Source organism: Protomyctophum bolini (assembly GCF_963924005.1).
Source record: "Protomyctophum bolini genome assembly, chromosome: 14".
NCBI classification, from domain to species: domain Eukaryota; kingdom Metazoa; phylum Chordata; class Actinopteri; order Myctophiformes; family Myctophidae; genus Protomyctophum; species Protomyctophum bolini.
In genome coordinates this window covers 9,312,672-9,331,276 of record NC_137875.1, presented here as the reverse complement: position 1 = coordinate 9,331,276, position 18,605 = coordinate 9,312,672, and the positions used below count along the sequence as shown (strand labels likewise).

The following is an 18,605-nucleotide window of genomic DNA, read 5'->3' as shown; positions in this document are numbered from 1 at the left end:
ATGCATATCATCATCATCATCATCATCATACTACATTAGTGTTACCTGGTAGTTTTAATCTTCTGTTCCGACTGAGTTTATAATGCATTATGTAATACATTATTACTTCATAAACATTGTTATAAATGGTTATGCATAATTATAAACAACAATAGTAATTTACGTAACTGCCAAGTATACATCATAATGCATTATACATGTGGTTATAATAACGCATAAATAGACCCAACCTTAATATAAAGTTCTACAGGAAACAACTCATGGTGGTGGCAGTGGCCCAGGACCGGAAGGTTCCCAGTTCTAACCGGGCTCGATCCCCACCCCAGAGCTACAGTATAGTGTCGAAGTGTCCTGAAGCATGAAAGAAACTGTTACAGTAGCTGTTATAACAATACATACTTCAAATAATCAAACCATGGAAGGTCAGAAATACCAGTCCATATAATTTGTATTGTTTAATATATGTTTTTTTGTTTGTATTGTTATATGCACATGGAACAATACAAAATAAAATTCTACCAGCTTGTGGCAAGCTAAAGCCTATAGGTTTTGAATCCTGTTTCAGAGACATGGCAAATTTCACTCTTATTAATCTATGAATGTGTAGCCTATATATTACATAATTACTTAATGCTCAAATTGAACAATACAATATGTAGTATAATTATAAATTATATATTGCGTAGAGTAGACCAGTGGCGTATCTACAATAAGGCAAGGCCAAATCCACTTGAAGAAATGACTGAGAAAAAAGAGAGGACAAACATCAGACCTGAGAACTATTAATGAGCAGCGGATTGGCAGTTGTGCGTAGAGTGCGACCCTCAATGCGAATGCATGCCTTTCAGCCTTTATAGCGTATAGTCGTATACTCATCTGGCAGGCGGGACGACACATCTTGCCTGCCCAACTCCTGAAAACACTACTGGCGTAGACCTACCCCATCCTACTCAGCTATGGACAGTTAACACAGGAGTTAAACGTATTCCTTGAATTCATGGAAGCCAATAAATAATTTGATGACAAATTATAGAAAATAAGTAATTCTTTAACTTCTGCAGTTGTCACATAATGTCACAAGACAGAGCCACAGGCAACGAGACAGTCAGACAGAAAGTAATGCAGGAAGAGTTTTATAATATATTACATGAGATTTCTTGTTAAGATTACTTAATATATTACGTATTATATTAAGTTACGTAGTGCGTATTACCCAACACTGCATATTAATATTATCCTCCCCAGAGACCACGACAGAGGCCTGAGGGTCACCGTCTCAAGTGAACTTGAGCAACGAGAACCACCACCGAGCGAGCTAAAGAACGCTGCGAAGAAAGGGGAATAGTTAATGACCACAAAATAGTATTAAAAAAAATAGAAGCCACAGTTGTTCATGTTTTGGAACAGTCCTTTATACATGTGTCTGTTGTTCAGTGACAGTCCGTTATTATGAGGCTGGCGGTGACAACAGCCCAGTACATATAATGAACCACAGTAATAATATAGAGTAATGTGAACAGACCTGCTCGGGGATTACATTGGGTTTGGATAATCTGGTTCAAAGACGCGTCTGTCGTACGTGCTGTACATATTCAGCCCGTCTTTCTTTGCGTTCTTGTCATTGTCCGTGTTTTAAATAAGCAGAGATGTTCTCTTGTCCGTGAGACTATGAGTCTCAGTGAGACTGAAGTTGATTTGAAATCCTCTGGTGTCTCCAGATCCTGATCCTATTGCCTCTCATTCCACCAGAGGGCAGTGTTTGTTCGCGGCAAAACTCAAAGGTGTGTGGTACAGTGTTTGTATTACTATACTTATAGCAGGATTTGAGAAATACATTGTGAGGACCATTTTCCTTATTGGAAGGGGTTATGGGTTGGGATTAGAGTTAATATGATTTATTTATACTTCGTTGCGTACCTGGTGTTATGCACCGATAAATAGCTGATTTATAAGCTCACAATGCATCGCAGCGAGACACCGTGATGTTGTGAGCATGTAGACCTGCAATTTCTCGGCTTTAGGCTTATGGTTCAAAATGCCCTCTTTTTTAATGGCATTCATACCATGTTGATGTCATCTCAAGTATAGTAATACAAACTGGTGTGTGTGTGTGTGTGTGTGTGTGTGTGTGTGTGTGTGCGTGAAATCAGATTTGAGGCAATCACATATCATGGGTTGATATGCATTGACAAGAATCCAACATGTCCCAGTACCTAGATATTTAAAAAATAATAATAACAATTATATATTCTATGAGCTATAGATCTTCTACAGTCCAGACAGTATGCTATGTAGTTCCTTTGCCTCCTTTAAGTCCAGCAGGAAGCAACAGAAACCAACAGACAAGACAGACAGACAGAGTATGGGACAGTGGTTCTCAACACGGGGTCCGGGTTCCCCTCAGGGGCCCAGGGGTACTTGGAGAGGGTTCCACAGGGTCGGTCCCCCCCAGCAAAAGGACTGAATACAGCATCACAAGTTGAGCCAACATTTACCTTATTATTTATACTTTGGATTTTACCTCCCCCCCACCCCCCAAAAAAACAAACAAACATCAGAATTATTTAGAACACAAATCTCCTCTTCAGGGGGTATCTGGCATAATAATAATAACTCAGATTCATATAGCACTTTTCTAAGTAGGCTACCAAAAGTGGCTTTACATAAAGAAAATGGAAGGAACCAACTTAAAAGATGGGGGCCACATACATGTATCAATCTGGGGGTCCTTGACGTTAAGACGTTTGGGAAACGCTGGTACGGGAAACGTAACCACCCAAAACGTGAGTCCCTCAGGGCTCTATACTGGTATATTTTCCGTTTTCCGTCATCGCAGGGGACAGCTTTCGCTTGAAAGTAGCCGATGGACAAAACTCACAACGTGTCGTGAGCTGTGTCGATCCTGCAAAAGCTTTCCTCCACAGTATGGACGGACGGATGCTGGGATTTAACTGGTTAATAATAAATGCTCCTAGCCAACGCTTCGTCGAGGCTTGCGAGAACGCGGAGGCGGGTTGAGTTGTGTGTTTGTTGCATCATCGGCTCCACTCATCCTGGTCCGCTTCATCTCGTCTGTGACTCCTGTTGACTCCAAATGCATTGTGGGGGCGTGTTGTTTTTTCCCCCGTCCCAGCTAGAACAGAAGGGAGGGGGAGAGGGAGGGGTGGGGGTTGTTGGCGGTTTGTACGGCCGCTAAGTTGACGGCAGGCAGGGTCCTTATGCATGCTCTCCGTTGCCGCAGGCAACAGTCCCACGCATCGTAGCTTGTGTCCGTGTCGCTGGATGGTCGGTCGGCATGGAAACCGTGCCTCCAACGTTTGCAAAGGGGAGAAGCAAAGTGGAGGATCCATACCACCGCCTGGGATTGAGTTTGGTGATATTTCTGAAGTCTGTTTGTGTTGTTGTTAGAGCAGCATTAGTATGGTTTATATACTTCCATCGCGCAAGCGCACAAAAGGGAACAGCTCTACAGGCTTGTACAAGAACGGAACTCTACAAGCTTGTAGATCTTTTTCACAAGCGACACTCGTACTACAGAGTATACTGTATCAAAGGGAAAACAGCTTTTGGATATCGGATGAAGACGCTGCCACAGTAATCACAACATAATCGGTTCGATCTCCGGTGTTGCCCTCCAAAGTGACCTTTGAGCAAGATGCTGAACTCACAAGCTCTCTCTGAGCTGCTCTCTAGTCTGCACAGGAGCATAGGCAAAGTAGTTACATAAAGCTCGACAAAAAACAAACAAACAAACAAACAAACACTGTTTTGGGTGAAAATGACCTTCATCCCTCCCTTAAACCGAATCTTGTAAATCAGTGGTTCTCAAAGGTGGGGGTCCAGGGACTCCCTGGGGTCCTTGAGAGGGTATTCCAGGTGGTCCACAGCTAAGTTATAAATAGTCAGAAGAAGCCAAATGGATGGACCTGGTCCCTTACAGCCAGGTCAGGTACAAAAAAATGGAACCAAATTCCATTTGGTCCCACTTCTACACTCAAAGTTTACGGGACTCTGACGCTGTGGCCTAATTCTTGCACACCAAACTGGGGATCCTAGAAAATAAAAAGTTTGAGAACCACTGTTGCAAAGAAATACAATAGCTGTGCATTGTAACAAAATAAAGAATGGCTTTCTGTCTCCTATAAATCAACAACAACAAAAGTTTGGTCCAAAAAAAACATATGGTCACGAAAACTTGACAGGATTTAAAGACAGAAGTCTGTCGGAAGGCAGGTGAGATATACGTCTATCTTCCACCTGAACTCCTTTTCTCTCGTCCTTCATTTGTCTCCCGAATCTGTCCATCAGCGGTTATTTCCCTTCGTCTCTCGTCTGTCCCTATCACCAGTTCTTTTCCTTCCAGGCAAGGTGGGACGGTCCGCCAGATGCAAAACGACCCAGCAATTACCCATAGTTTCTCGGTGCAGTTTTATAAACGCGCACCGTGTTTCCCGGGACGCCCTGGTGGCTTCCAATCCGTACCGGCTCCCGCCACACATCTGGCGCCGATATCACAGGTTCCAATTCCTACGCCGTGACCAGCTGTGGCATTCCCCTTTTTAATGTCTAGCTTCACTGTACCGTTAACATGTCTCTCTTTGAGGTTCCTGTCTCTCATTAGTGTTCCATTAAATCCCTTTATTGTTCCACTAGCCTGTCTCTTTCCGTGTACAATTAACTTGTCTCTCTTCATTGTTCCACTAAGCCTTCTTTCTTTACTGTTTCACTAACCTGTCTCTTCCCTGTACAATTACCTTGTCTCTCTTCACTCTTCCACTAACCCGTCTCCCTTCTTCCCTGTCTCTCTGTACTGTCAAATAAAAAAGCCTGGGAAAATAAGCTTGTAAAAAAATAAATAAATCAAACATCATACATCCACACAGTCCAAGCCCTACGGCGCCTCTCCCTGCTTGACGGCGGTGGCCTGGTTTTGGTTGGCTTTCAGGGACTCGGAGGAGCGCTTCTTCTTACTGCCCTCTCTGACGGAGGAGGATTTGGTCCTGTGGTTGTCCTTGTCCTAGGATGGCAGGGAGGGATTACACATGAATTAAAGACAAATAAACCCTCATGATGTTTGTATGACCAGCAAGTCCCCCAAGCATACAAATGTCACACAATGTCTAAGTCCCAGCAGGCCTGCTGTTACTGTACCTTGTCCTTGGAGAGGGTGGCCTGGCTGGACGAGGAGCAGCTCTCCTGGGTGGTCAGCGTGGGGCTGGACTGGGCTCGCTGCAGCCCTGAGTCGTCAAACAGCTTGGCCTCGAACGCAGAGAGGTCCTTGTCGTCGACGCCCAGGCGGAGCTTAGCGCGGAGCAGCATGGCGTAGGTCCCGTAGCGCGTTTTCTGAGAGAGGAGAGAGAGGGGGAGAGAGAGAGAGAGGGAGAGAGAGAGAGAGAGAGAGAGAGAGAGAGAGAGAGAGAGAGGGAGAGAGAGAGAGAGAGAGAGAGAGAGAGAGAGGAGAGAGCATGAGATAAAGGCTAAATAAAATCTCATGATTGAAAACTTAATGATTTCGTTTTTCAACTAAATGTTTTCATGAACAAACAATGTTATACACACACAAGACAAAATAAGACAATCACTTATGTTCTGCCGGACATATTCTTATGTAAAACATTCAATAAATGGACAAATGCTGTTGTATGTAAATAGGAGATTGCACACAAACTGTAAATTGACAAGCAAAGTACAAAAAAAGCAAAAGGGAGATTTTAGTTTGTTACTTTGTCTAACCTTTTCAGATGATGATGATGATGATGTTTGGGTATTATCTATAATGTTGCTGCTGTTCTGCATAGAGCCAACCCTTTGTCAATACAATCAGATATACTGATATACTGAACAACATATTGCTGAATCGATAAAAATCTTTACACCACTATCCGTCATACAGAATCTATATATACTGTGGCATTTGGAGACTGTGGAATAGTTGTCTGGCTACGTGAGAGCCTATAGCGTTGGTATCTGATGTCGTTTTGTTAGCAGCCACAAACAACGTAGCTTTACTGTAGTACAGTATCTTCATGTCGCTTCCATCGATGTGGCTTTGTAACTGTGTGTGTGTGTGTGTGTGTGTGTAACCGCCAATGTGAAGGCAGCATCACACTCTAAGTCAATACATGTCACATTGGCCTGTCAAAGATAGACTACAGTTATGAATCTAATGATGCGTGTGTGTGTGTGTGCACACACGCACACACACACACACAGGGAACTAATGCCTGCACATTACATACACACAGTGCGAACACAGTAATGGTGCAGTACGTGGGAAACAGGACGTGAAATTGGACAGTGAAGATTGCTATGTGCTTGAGTCATGCAGGTGCGCACACGCGCGTGTGTGTACTTGTATTACTGTACTTGTGAGGGCCAAATGTCCTCTAAAGTAGAACAGAATGTGAGACAATGTGAGGAAGATAAAGTGGTGTTATGATTAGAACATTTAGAGTACTATTAGAAAATGATTTGAGGACGCCGTACGAGGTTAGGATTATGATTAGGCATTTAGAAGTTATGGCATCACAGCTTCCTGTGTTGGAAAATAGCTAATCACCCAAGTTGTGAGTATGAAGATGCTGCTAGTTTTGTCTGCTTGGTTAGGTTTGGTTGACGTCCTAACAAGTACAGTGATACAGTGGTTCATGTTGACGTCCTAACAAGTACAGTGTACAGTGGTTCCCAAACGGTTCAGGTCGAGACCCAAAAGAGAGATTAGCCCGGGACGCAGACTAGTGAAAATCTGGAAACCCAGACATTTTTTTTCCAGGGAGAAAAAAAAAAAGTCTGGGACAGAGTCCACTTCAATTCGGCATAGAGTAGCGCAAACAGTAATACAAACGAGTGAGTGTGTGTGTGTGCGTCTGTGTGTGTGTGCGTGCGTGGGTGCACCGTGCTCTGCAGCAGAGCGGTCTAATCTGTATTCATGCCGGAGGGCTATTAGCTTTGAAAGTTGATGGTGTTGAGTTGGCTGCTGCTGACGCCATTCTGCACTTGTCCACTGTTGGAGTGTGTCATTTATAAACACTGGGAGGAGGATGAGTCTCCTCACCACCATCGGCACTGTACTGTAGCACACCACTCCACTCCACTACAGTACAGCACAGTACAGTAATACCACAGCACTACTGTAGAGGAATTACTGTGACATCCATCAGTGTCCACATTGTGGTGGGGTGTGAGGATACTGCAAGTGGACCCCTAAAATAATAGGCAAAAACACCTAGGATATGGATGATAACTTTGTGTTTTTTCGTAAATTAACGTCCAGTGTCACACAAAAGCACCAAAAGTAGCAGATCTTCAAGATCTACAAGAAATGCGCCACTTCGTGCTGCATTTCGAGCTTGAGGATCTGCTACCACCACTCAAAAACGTACAAATGTAAGACACAATGTCATGGATTCTTTTCTTTAAAACCTACTAGGCCTACATTGTTCAGCAAACACAATCGATTGATTATAAAATTCACACAACCCACCCAATTTAAGGGTCAAGTGGTCAAATGGGTGGGCCGCAAACACACACAATTATAAAGACATTTACTGCCCCAAATAGCGAGTATCACTCTAGTCAATCTATAGGAAATGCATCTCATCTCAACTATGAAGACAAGCCACTTTGATGAATTACATTAAGCAACACTTTGAATTTGTTTGTTATATCCACGTTGACGGTTGTTTGGCAACCACCTAGCCAGTTGACCAACATACCTTCACATAAATTGAAACAAATATTAATGCCAGAGTATAATTGCAAAAATAAGCAGAAAAAGTGAAAACCTTTTTTGGTCTGTTGCTTTTGAGAATTCCAACGTTTGTGTAACTTTTTAGCCAACTGTGCTAAAAAAGTACTCAAACATTATATTTGATTTAAAGTATTCATTGCTTACTGTAAATAAAACATGACTTAAGTAAAAAGTAGAAAGAAGACATTTCTCCCATTGGAACACTAATTGAATGAAAGTACCAAAGTCACTCCAGAATGTCTGTCTCTCTTCTCCCTCTTGGCTCCCAAGCTGTGCAATGACCTCACCCTGGCACTCCCCAAGGAACACTCACTGCCCGTTCTACACTGCAGTCTGAAAACCCTCCTCTAGCATCTCAACATATTGTTTTATATGCAAATGTTTCATGTATTTATTGGTACTCCAATCTACAATCTAACATCTTGTGTTGATTCAACTCTTGAGTGTACAAATAGTGTGTGTGTGTGTGTGTGTGTGTGTGTGTGTGTGTGTGTGTGTGTGTGTGTGTGTGTGTGTGTGTGTGTGTGTGTGTGTGTCAAAAAATATATATACCGGTAATTCTAAATGGTAAATTTTGAATTTAGAGATTGTGCATTACATTCACACACACATTCACACACCAATGCAAGGCACCAACCAGCACATCAGGAGCAATTCTAATTCTAATTGAACGGTGCTAATAGTTTCTATTACTACTTTGTTTATGGATGTTCAGCCGTGAAAATGCAATGCATGTTCTCAGTGTATAAGCCAAAGTCTGCACATACTGAGTGCGCATACTGTATATATATATAGTACAGGAAGAATCTTGGATCTATCAGTTAGTTTAGTATTCACTTGATCATTGTTTGTGAACTGTCATGTTGGATTATTGTCATTTATTGTCATTGTGTAAACTGTAACAGGTGTCCTGTAAGTCCATATGGGCTGGGCTTCTTCGGAAGCATGACACTTAAATAAAGTCAATTTTACACAAATGACAGCTTCGGGGCCAGCCAGCGATATCTCAATGTACATTTGCACATACTGTATGTGACATTTGTCCTCCATATACCCAAAACCCATCATCCTATTAGGAGCAGTGAGCACTATTAAATACAGCGCCCGGAGAGCAGTTAGAAGTTAAGTGTCTTGCTCAAGGGACACTTTGACACATGGACCAGGGGGTGGAGCGTTGAACCGGGGACCTTTTGTTATTCCCAGACGGCCTCTTTACCCAGCTAAGGCTGGTTGCAAATGAGCAATGAACAATGATGTACGGTCTCCCCCCCACCTCTGAGAGTGTGTGCTGCTATGATGTATCGACCGTTTGCTGTGAAATAGTCTTAATAGTCTGCACAACCAGAACAATGGCAACAAGATGTAAAACCTTGCAGCTGTCGGGCAGAAACCTTGTTATGTCCATATTTCATCTTTTAATGTTTTGTTTAGTATTTAGTATTTACCATAAATACTACTACATAATACCTATTTGAGGGATTCTCAAACGTTTTAAGTTCAAGGACTGCGCTGTAAGTCTGAGAGCATATAAGAATCAAGTTTTTTTAGTCTGTTTTTCTTTTAAATAAATGCCCGTACAAACAATAAGTTTGGGTATGGAGATAAGAGGTTCCTGCCAAGAGCAACAATGAATGTACTGAAAATAACATTCACCTTCAATATTGAGGGCACTTTTTACACGTTGAAATTTCACTCAGCCACGGCTGAGAAATACGACACTTCAGTGAATAAGCACCCCCCTATAAGCACCCCCCTCAATCACCTCAGATACCTCAGAGAACTTTAGTTATGTCCTCGGGGTGAGATTGGATACTGATAAATCATGTAGCTGCGACATCTTTCTTGACAGAATTGTCATGATGACCCAGATGAATCATGCTGGCAGTTTCTTTTTTGGCTTTGGCTTTCGCCTTTAATTTATATTTATATTAGAGGGACAGACAGTAGTCTGACAGGAAATGGGGAGAGAGATGGGGTGACATGCAGTAAAGGCTGTCTGGATCGGGAGTCGAACCCGCGGCACACTGCCAGACTGGATTACCAGCCAAGGTGCACCACTGAGCCACGGCCCAGGCCATGCTGGCAGTGTTAAAAGCTTTGCACATTCATTTATTTTTGAATTCCCATTGGCTCAAAACACACGTTTTCAAAGAGGGGGTAGAGCCAGGATTTTTATTTTATTTGTAAATTAAATTGCCAAGAGAGGGTGGGTCGACCTTGGGCAGTGGGCAATACAAACGTAACATCCGGAGTTGCGAGAACTAGAGTTCTCAACAGGCCTTACCCCCCATGCCAAAGCGCCAGCATTCGCCCAGCAGTCTGCTGTCCCCCAGGCAGATATGTTGATCTGACCCCCATTCCAAAGTGCCAGCGCTCACCCAGCAGTCTGCCGTCACCTAGGTGGATGCATGTACGCTTCTCGCCCTCAGGGGAATTTAAAATTCTGTATTCATCTTTTGGTTATAAGTTGAATGTTCTTGAACAGAAACTGATTTCAATAATGTTTTTAGCAAAATATCAGTCGAAACATTGGCCATCGCTAGGCTGGGACCGTACCCCAAAATGTGGTCAGTAGGATGTGTGTGTGTGTGCGCGAGCGTGTGTGTGTGCATTCCGTGTTCAACCACTCACCTCAAACTCCAGGTACTCCTGCCGTAGTTTGTTTTCCTCGAGCTCGCGACCTTTGACCTTGCGGTCGGGGGGCGTGGCCGTCAAATCGGACAGCTCCGTGGAGACGGCCCTGAAGCGACTCTCATGGGACTTGACCTGCTCCTCCTGAAAACAAGACATCACATAAGCCAGTTTTGAGTGTTTGTGCAAACACTGACATTGCGTAAAAACAAAAATCTAAGACGAAGGTGAGGACACAAATTGTGATTGGCCGGAATGAGATGATGAGCAGCCCTCACTTCACACAGGTGTGATTTCGTATTCTATTATGATCGTCTGCTGACCCTGTCCTGTTTCTGGTTTACCTTTATGTCCCATGAATTTATGGGACATAAAGGTAAGTGTCAGGAGTTTGCTGTTTATTTACAGCACGGCTCAGAAAATAAACTTCTGATTTCTTCCGAAGTACAGAAGAAAGCATGTACTACAAGTGTTGATGATGAGGAGATTATTGAGGACTTTATCGAGTTGTTGTCGTTGGAGGAGGAGGAGGAGGAGGAGCAGCAAGACAACGTGAGCACATTTGGGATAGTTACTTTAAAGGTAATAACATTTACTATTATTGTGTTCTGATGATGTGCCAACTGCTGCTGGCTGCTGCTAATGATAACATTAACGGCTGTGTTTTTATGGGCGGCCAGGCCGCGCTGCACTGTGCCAACTGCAAATGGTATAGGACCTACCTGTAATGCCTCCTCTGTTGTGTTCTGGATGCTGCGTCAGTGTGCCTGCACTGTTTACTATTATAAATGATGTGTTTTGATAATCGGTGCCATGCCATAGATACCGTACATACACTGTGTGTAGCCTAATGTTTTCCTAATCGTGTGAGCGCCATGTGATGTTTAGTTGCTCCTATTTTATATGCTAAATATGCTTTATATCCTATATGGGACAATTCTGCAATTATTTTATTTATGTCAAAACTGATTTCTGTTGGGCCAAATAACTATCAGCAGTATCACATTATCAGCTAAGCCTGGTTAATTGCGTCTGTCAGTTTGTTCATAACTTGGTGTGGAGAGGGAAAGTGTCGTTCTTGATTGTGTTAAATTTAGCAAAAAACATAATACATAACATATACATAATACAATACATTTTTGGTATATTTAGTCTTAGTTTTAGTCATCAGAGCTTAGTTTACCTGTGTTAGTTTAGTGTTGGACCCAGGCAGCAGTGTACCTGTGTTAGTTTAGTGTTAGACCCAGGCAGCAGTGTACCTGTGTTAGTTTAGTGTTGGACCCAGGCAGCAGTGTACCTGTGTTAGTTTAGTGTTGGACCCAGGCAGCAGTGTACCTGTGTTAGTTTAGTGTTGGACCCAGGCAGCAGTGTACCTGTGTTAGTTTAGTGTTGGACCCGGTCAGCAGTGTACCTGTGTTAGTTTAGTGTTGGACCCAGGCAGCAGTGTACCTGTGTTAGTTTAGTGTTGGACCCAGGCAGCAGTGTACCTGTGTTAGTTTAGTGTTAGAACCAGGGCAGCAGTGTACCTGTGTTAGTTTAGTGTTGGACCCAGGCAGCAGTGTACCTGTGTTAGTTTAGTGTTGGACCCAGGCAGCAGCGTACCTGTGTTAGTTTAGTATTGGACCCAGGCAGCAGCGTACCTGTGTTAGTTTAGTATTGGACCCAGGCAGCAGTGTATGTGTTAGTTTAGTGTTGGACCCAGGCAGCAGTGTACCTGTGTTAGTTTAGTGTTGGACCCAGGCAGCAGTGTACCTGTGTTAGTTTAGTGTTAGAACCAGGGCAGCAGTGTACCTGTGTTAGTTTAGTGTTGGACCCAGGCAGCAGTGTACCTGTGTTAGTTTAGTGTTGGACCCAGGCAGCAGTGTACCTGTGTTAGTTTAGTGTTAGAACCAGGGCAGCAGTGTACCTGTGTTAGTTTAGTGTTGGACCCAGGCAGCAGTGTACCTGTGTTAGTTTAGTGTTGGACCCAGGCAGCAGTGTACCTGTGTTAGTTTAGTGTTGGACCCAGGCAGCAGTGTACCTGTGTTAGTTTAGTGTTGGACCCAGGCAGCAGTGTACCTGTGTTAGTTTAGTATTGGACCCAGGCAGCAGTGTACCTGTGTTAGTTTAGTGTTGGACCCAGGCAGCAGTGTACCTGTGTTAGTTTAGTGTTGGACCCAGGGCAGCAGTGTACCTGTGTTAGTTTAGTGTTAGAACCAGGGCAGCAGTGTACCTGTGTTAGTTTAGTGTTGGACCCAGGCAGCAGTGTACCTGTGTTAGTTTAGTGTTGGACCCAGGCAGCAGTGTACCTGTGCTAGTTTAGTGTTGGACCCAGGCAGCAGTGTACCTGTGTTAGTTTAGTGTTGGACCCGGTCAGCAGTGTACCTGTGTTAGTTTAGTGTTGGACCCGGTCAGCAGTGTACCTGTGTTAGTTTAGTGTTGGACCCAGGCAGCAGTGTACCTGTGTTAGTTTAGTGTTAGAACCAGGGCAGCAGTGTACCTGTGTTAGTTTAGTGTTGGACCCAGGCAGCAGTGGGCGGCTGAACCTCTTCTGGGAGCCAATGGCGGCGGGGAAGGGCGGCGCTGAGAACATGGCGGCCACCGCGTTGATCCTGGTGATCCACGACTGCATCTGCTCTGCGTTCCTAGATGATGAAGACCAGAGGAAGAGGAGGAGTTTAACCCATTCTGACCGGGCACCCATTTTGGTGTTAGCATCATGTTATGCTTTACCTATTGAAAAATAGCAGATCTACAAGCTCATATCGCGCCACCGAGTGGCGCGATACGAGCTTGTAGGTCTGCTATTTTTGAAAAATTCGAAGAACGACTGACATTTTTAGAATCTGATCTCAGGTCAGAATGGGTTCATCAGACCAGTGTGTGTCCAGTGGAAACCTCGTATGAATCTGATCTCAGGTCAGAATGGGTTAACTATCCCTGATTGATCTTCCTACAGCCTCACACAAAAGCATCTAAAGACAAAGTAGCAGATTTGCTACTGCTTGTAGATCTGACGCTTTTGATGCTTTTGAACTTGAATCCTGACAAGTAACAGTTTGGGACTTATGAGGTTTCCACCCGACAGAGACGATATGAATTTGGCATTATGGAATATTTGGCATGTCAACGATTTTCTAAATTATTCAACATCTGTGGATCGGCTATTTTTGAATAGCCCATAGCATGCAATAGGGGTTAAAGTGGTTACCGTATTTAACCCCCCTCCCCTACATCCCCTGACCCCACTTTGAGAAGCAATGCTCTTACATTCAAGGTGGGTACAAAGACAGAGAGAGAGAGAGACAGAGAGACAGAGAGACAGAGAGAGAGAGAGAGAGAGAGACAGAGAGACAGAGAGACAGAGAGACAGAGAGACAGAGAGACAGAGAGACAGACAGACAGACAGACAGACAGACAGACAGACAGACAGACAGACAGACAGACAGACAGACAGACAGACAGACAGACAGACAGACAGACAGACAGACAGACAGACAGACAGACAGACAGACAGACAGACAGACAGACAGACAGACAGACAGACAGACAGACAGACAGACAGACAGACAGACAGACAGACAGACAGACAGACAGACAGACAGACAGACAGACAGACAGACAGACAGACAGACAGACAGACAGACAGACAGACAGACAGACAGACAGACAGACAGACAGACAGACAGACAGACAGACAGACAGACAGACAGACAGACAGACAGACAGACAGACAGACAGACAGACAGACAGACAGACAGACAGACAGACAGACAGACAGACAGACAGACAGACAGACAGACAGACAGACAGACAGACAGACAGACAGACAGACAGACAGACAGACAGACAGACAGACAGACAGACAGACAGACAGACAGACAGACAGACAGACAGACAGACAGACAGACAGACAGACAGACAGACAGACAGACAGACAGACAGACAGACAGACAGACAGACAGACAGACAGACAGACAGACAGACAGACAGACAGACAGACAGACAGACAGACAGACAGACAGACAGACAGACAGACAGACAGACAGACAGACAGACAGACAGACAGACAGACAGACAGACAGACAGACAGACAGACAGACAGACAGACAGACAGACAGACAGACAGACAGACAGACAGACAGACAGACAGACAGACAGACAGACAGACAGACAGACAGACAGACAGACAGACAGACAGACAGACAGACAGACAGACAGACAGACCGACCGACCGACCGACCGACCGACCGACCGACCGACCGACCGACCGACCGACCGACCGACCGACCGACCGACCGACAGAACAGACAGAACAGACAGAACAGACAGAACAGACAGACTTACGGGGCTTGGAACAGGAAGACCCTCCAGTCGGCGGTCCGCAGGTAGAAGACATTTGGTCTCTTGTTGTAGTCGGCTGCTCTCATGGCCAGAGAGTGATGGATGGAGACGGCGTTCTTTAAGTCCTCATCACTCACCTCCCCGTCTGCACTGCACTCCCCCTGTGTCATAATACACAACACCACAATATTAACACTGCACTCCCCCTGTGTCATAATACACAACAACACAATTTTAACACTGCACTGCACTCCCCCTGCACCATAGTGACCATACACACCACAATATTAACAACCCTGTCTGCACTGCACTCCCCCTGCACCATACACACCACAATATTAACAACCCTGTCTGCACTGCACTCCTTCTGTTCACACACATCACGTAGCCACACAATCAGGCGGCTCCGCCAACCGAAACGTCTGGGGAAATATAGCCCCAATCTAGTGCCTAACCATCTGTCCATTGTACCAAGACATCAGAGACACATACTTTAATTTTTGTTTCGATTGTTTTGCTGTATTGTTGTATTGTGCTTTCTGCTTTGGCAATGTAAACGTATGTTTTCTCATGCCAATAAAGCCCTTTGAATTGAATTGAAAGTCTAGAACAGGGGTGCCCACACTCTTTTTGACTTGCGAGATACTTTCTAAATGGCGAGCTCAACAAGATCTACCCACCAAAAAACGGTATTATCTCATTGCCGATTAAAAAAAAGTACCTAGCGGCGCACTTGAGGAATAGACGGGAGGAAATGGAGCGGATAGGGCTTTTAAAAAAAATATATATAACTGTATAATGCTACTGACATCTGTGCACAACACACTTGAAAACAAAGACTTGCATTGTGGGTTTGAGCTGACAGGCACTTTTTGATGTCAATCAATCAAGTCACCTTAATTAACCCTTTGTCAAGTTCCGCCCGTGGTTGTACACCTCTTCGTACCCATTGGTTGTCATTTCGTGGTTGGACAAAAATCCTCTCTCTCCATCCACTACCATTGAAATAACATGTTTTTCAGTTGCTTCATATTGATATTCTGTGCGTTCAATTCTTATTTTAAACTTGGTGTCAGTAAAAAGGAACATCACAGGTGCAGCATGGTGACTGGGCATATCATGTTTGTTTTGAGTTTTTTTCCCAAAAAGATGTTTCAGCAATTTCAATATAAACAAGGTGGAACCAGGGCGGAACAAGGCAGAAATAGCCTGCTGCTTAGTCGGTCAGGGACCAATCAGAACAAAGGGTGAATTCAAGTGGCAGGTGGCAATTCTTTTTAATTTATATTTAAATAATATATATTTTTAGGGGCATGTTAGCGTATTTACCTTCTGCAGGTAAAGGACCAGGCCTTTCAGCATCCCGTAGAAAGACTTCCACCCTCTCTTACCGCGTGGAGCTGGGAGGGAAAGCAAAACAATTACTATATGACGTATATTCTAGGGATGCTAATGTAATAGCATAAAATGAGCGAAGAAATATGAATACACTAACACCAACAACGACCGACTACGATTATGATGATGATAATAATAATAACAATGATCATATTTTAAAGGTAGACATACTCCTCTTTCCATCGGGGTCTGCGTGGATTTTGCGAACCAGGAAGCCATTTTTATACAGCTCAGCGTCAGCCTGATGGGCGACGCCCACCAGAGGGTTTCCACCACTCACGACCCGCTTCATGGTGTGGGAGGCGGAGTCTGTCCGTACGTCAGTCAACTCTGACAGGGACTTATGAAGCTCCTCGTCGCTACAGGAAGGGAGAGGGGACAAACTTCATGTTGGTTTGTAACATTGATTAAACACACATTGATTGTAAAACACACGCACGCACACGCACACACACGCACGCACGCACGCACGCACGCACGCACGCACGCACAAACACACACACACACACACACACACACACACACACACACACACACACACACACACACACACACTCTAGCACAAATACAAACAATCTGTATTGAATGTATTGCATGTCTTAACACATTCTGTACAAAACACGTCTGGAAACGTCATAAGGATCAGAAACGAGTAATACCTTAGACGTCTGTGGACGTCCTAGCGACGTCCAAACGACGCGGGGCGAGATAATAATATTCAGAATTATTCCTATTTTTTTTTTGGCATTTCGCTTTTCGCTTGCCGTATGCTAACGCTCTGTGCAAATATTAGCTTGTCATTGACTCCCATGTTAGCGCGGCGGAAAGAATGACTCGTATCTCCTCATCCAGGGCGCTCTCCGTGGTGATGAATGGATCGATATGCTGGCGCTGCATTTCTGCTCCTCATCCGTCTCTCCCGCAAAATATGAACGCTTTTTGGAGTTTATATAAATATATTAAGATGATCGGGGATTATGAGCTCACTTTGTCAAGTCAATTTTTTTAAGAAGGTATTTCCGGTTCATGGCTTTCAGAGTAAAAGCGATCAGACTACTCTGGCACTATACAGGCCTTTATTTTGATGCACGTTGGCGTACTCAATGTGTTAATGATGAATTGAGTACAAAGGACGACAATGGAAACAAGCCCCCTGGGGCTTATTGTGTTATCCTTTTTAGCATAACCTTTGACTGCACTGCACCACATGTGGTATTCAATCAATGACATATTCAATCAATGGCTGAGAGGGAGGCAGTGCAGAGACAGTATTTGTGCCAGGGAGCCCCCCATACAAGTTGTAAACATATTCCAAATATTAATATTTTATAAAGTAACAGATCTGCAGTAGAGGGTAAAATATGTGGTAGGACTGATTGCTTCTTCTGGGAGTTGTTTTCATAGACCTGGTTGCTTGTTCCTCTCGCAACCTTCTGGTGGGAACATTCACTCTTTCTTGTGAGATCCCCTCGATGCCAGTATGTGACACACACACACACGCACACACACACACACACACACACACACACACACACACACACAAACACACACACACACGCACGCACACACGCACGCACGCACGCACGCACGCACGCACGCACGCACACCGTATACACTATGTTGCTGTCATCTGTTGCTAAGGAACTAGCTAACCTTCCCAAATCCACAGAGGAGGGGAGGAAAGTGAGAGAGAGACAAGAGAGAGAGAGAGAGAAGAAAGAGAGAGAGAGAGAGAGACAAGAGAGAGAGAGAGACAAGAGAGAGCTAAAGAGAGGGGGGTGAGATGAGAGAGAGAGAGTGAGCCTTAATCAACTGTTCATGTCTGCCAACGCACTATTATTTATCCTAGAATAAGTGGTACAGGTGACAAATAACATCACTCCATCCTGAGTGCACCGCAGCTCTGAGCATGCATGGTGGGGTTGTACGGTAAATCTCTTATTTTCATAGCTTTTTTTAAATAAAATAAATAAATGTAGACATTTGTCTTTCATAATGACTAAATAGTCTCAACAGTGTCCCAAATGGTGTCCCAAAGGGGACTTTGGATGAAATCACGGATGAAATCTCCTTTTGCAAGACTTCTGGAAGTACAAACAAAGGCAGATATCTACCAAAAACAAACAATTTTCGAGCGATCAAAAGAAGCGATTTTTCACAAAACACACAGACGCGGTGGACTATGGATGGAGTTATGAATTAGTTTCACCTGTACCACTCGTTCTAGGATGTAATAATATGAGATTAAGGTAAGAGAAAGGACAGTCTGGAATTCTCCTTTAAAGCACAAGGACACTTTTGGTAGAGGTTTGGGTTGTGTACTTATTAGTTATTACCTCGTCATGATACATGTAACTATAGTGCAATTAGTGAGATCGTCTTGCATCGTTAGGCTGTTGATTAGACATTGATAATAATAGCCTGCTCATTGAATACATGTACGTGTGTGTGTGTGTGTGTGTGTGTGTGTGTGTGCGTTTTACCCTGTATAATGCCTCAGTTT

General features: G+C 44.1%; 1 protein-coding gene across 1 annotated transcript in view; it reads right to left on the bottom strand.

Moving 5' to 3' along the window:
- Positions 1-1,381: 1,381 nt before the first annotated feature.
- Positions 1,382-18,605, bottom strand: part of psda (pleckstrin and Sec7 domain containing a) — a 100,386-nt gene continuing 83,162 nt past the window's right edge. The window contains exons 15-21 of the mRNA XM_080782672.1: positions 16,274-16,461; positions 16,034-16,104; positions 14,708-14,865; positions 12,861-13,005; positions 10,382-10,525; positions 5,152-5,343; positions 1,382-5,017 (exon numbers count right to left, since the gene is read on the bottom strand). Coding sequence (XP_080638798.1) covers positions 4,892-5,017; positions 5,152-5,343; positions 10,382-10,525; positions 12,861-13,005; positions 14,708-14,865; positions 16,034-16,104; positions 16,274-16,461 — 1,024 coding nt within the window. The 3' untranslated portion in view covers positions 1,382-4,891. The remainder of the gene's footprint in view (positions 5,018-5,151; positions 5,344-10,381; positions 10,526-12,860; positions 13,006-14,707; positions 14,866-16,033; positions 16,105-16,273; positions 16,462-18,605) is intronic.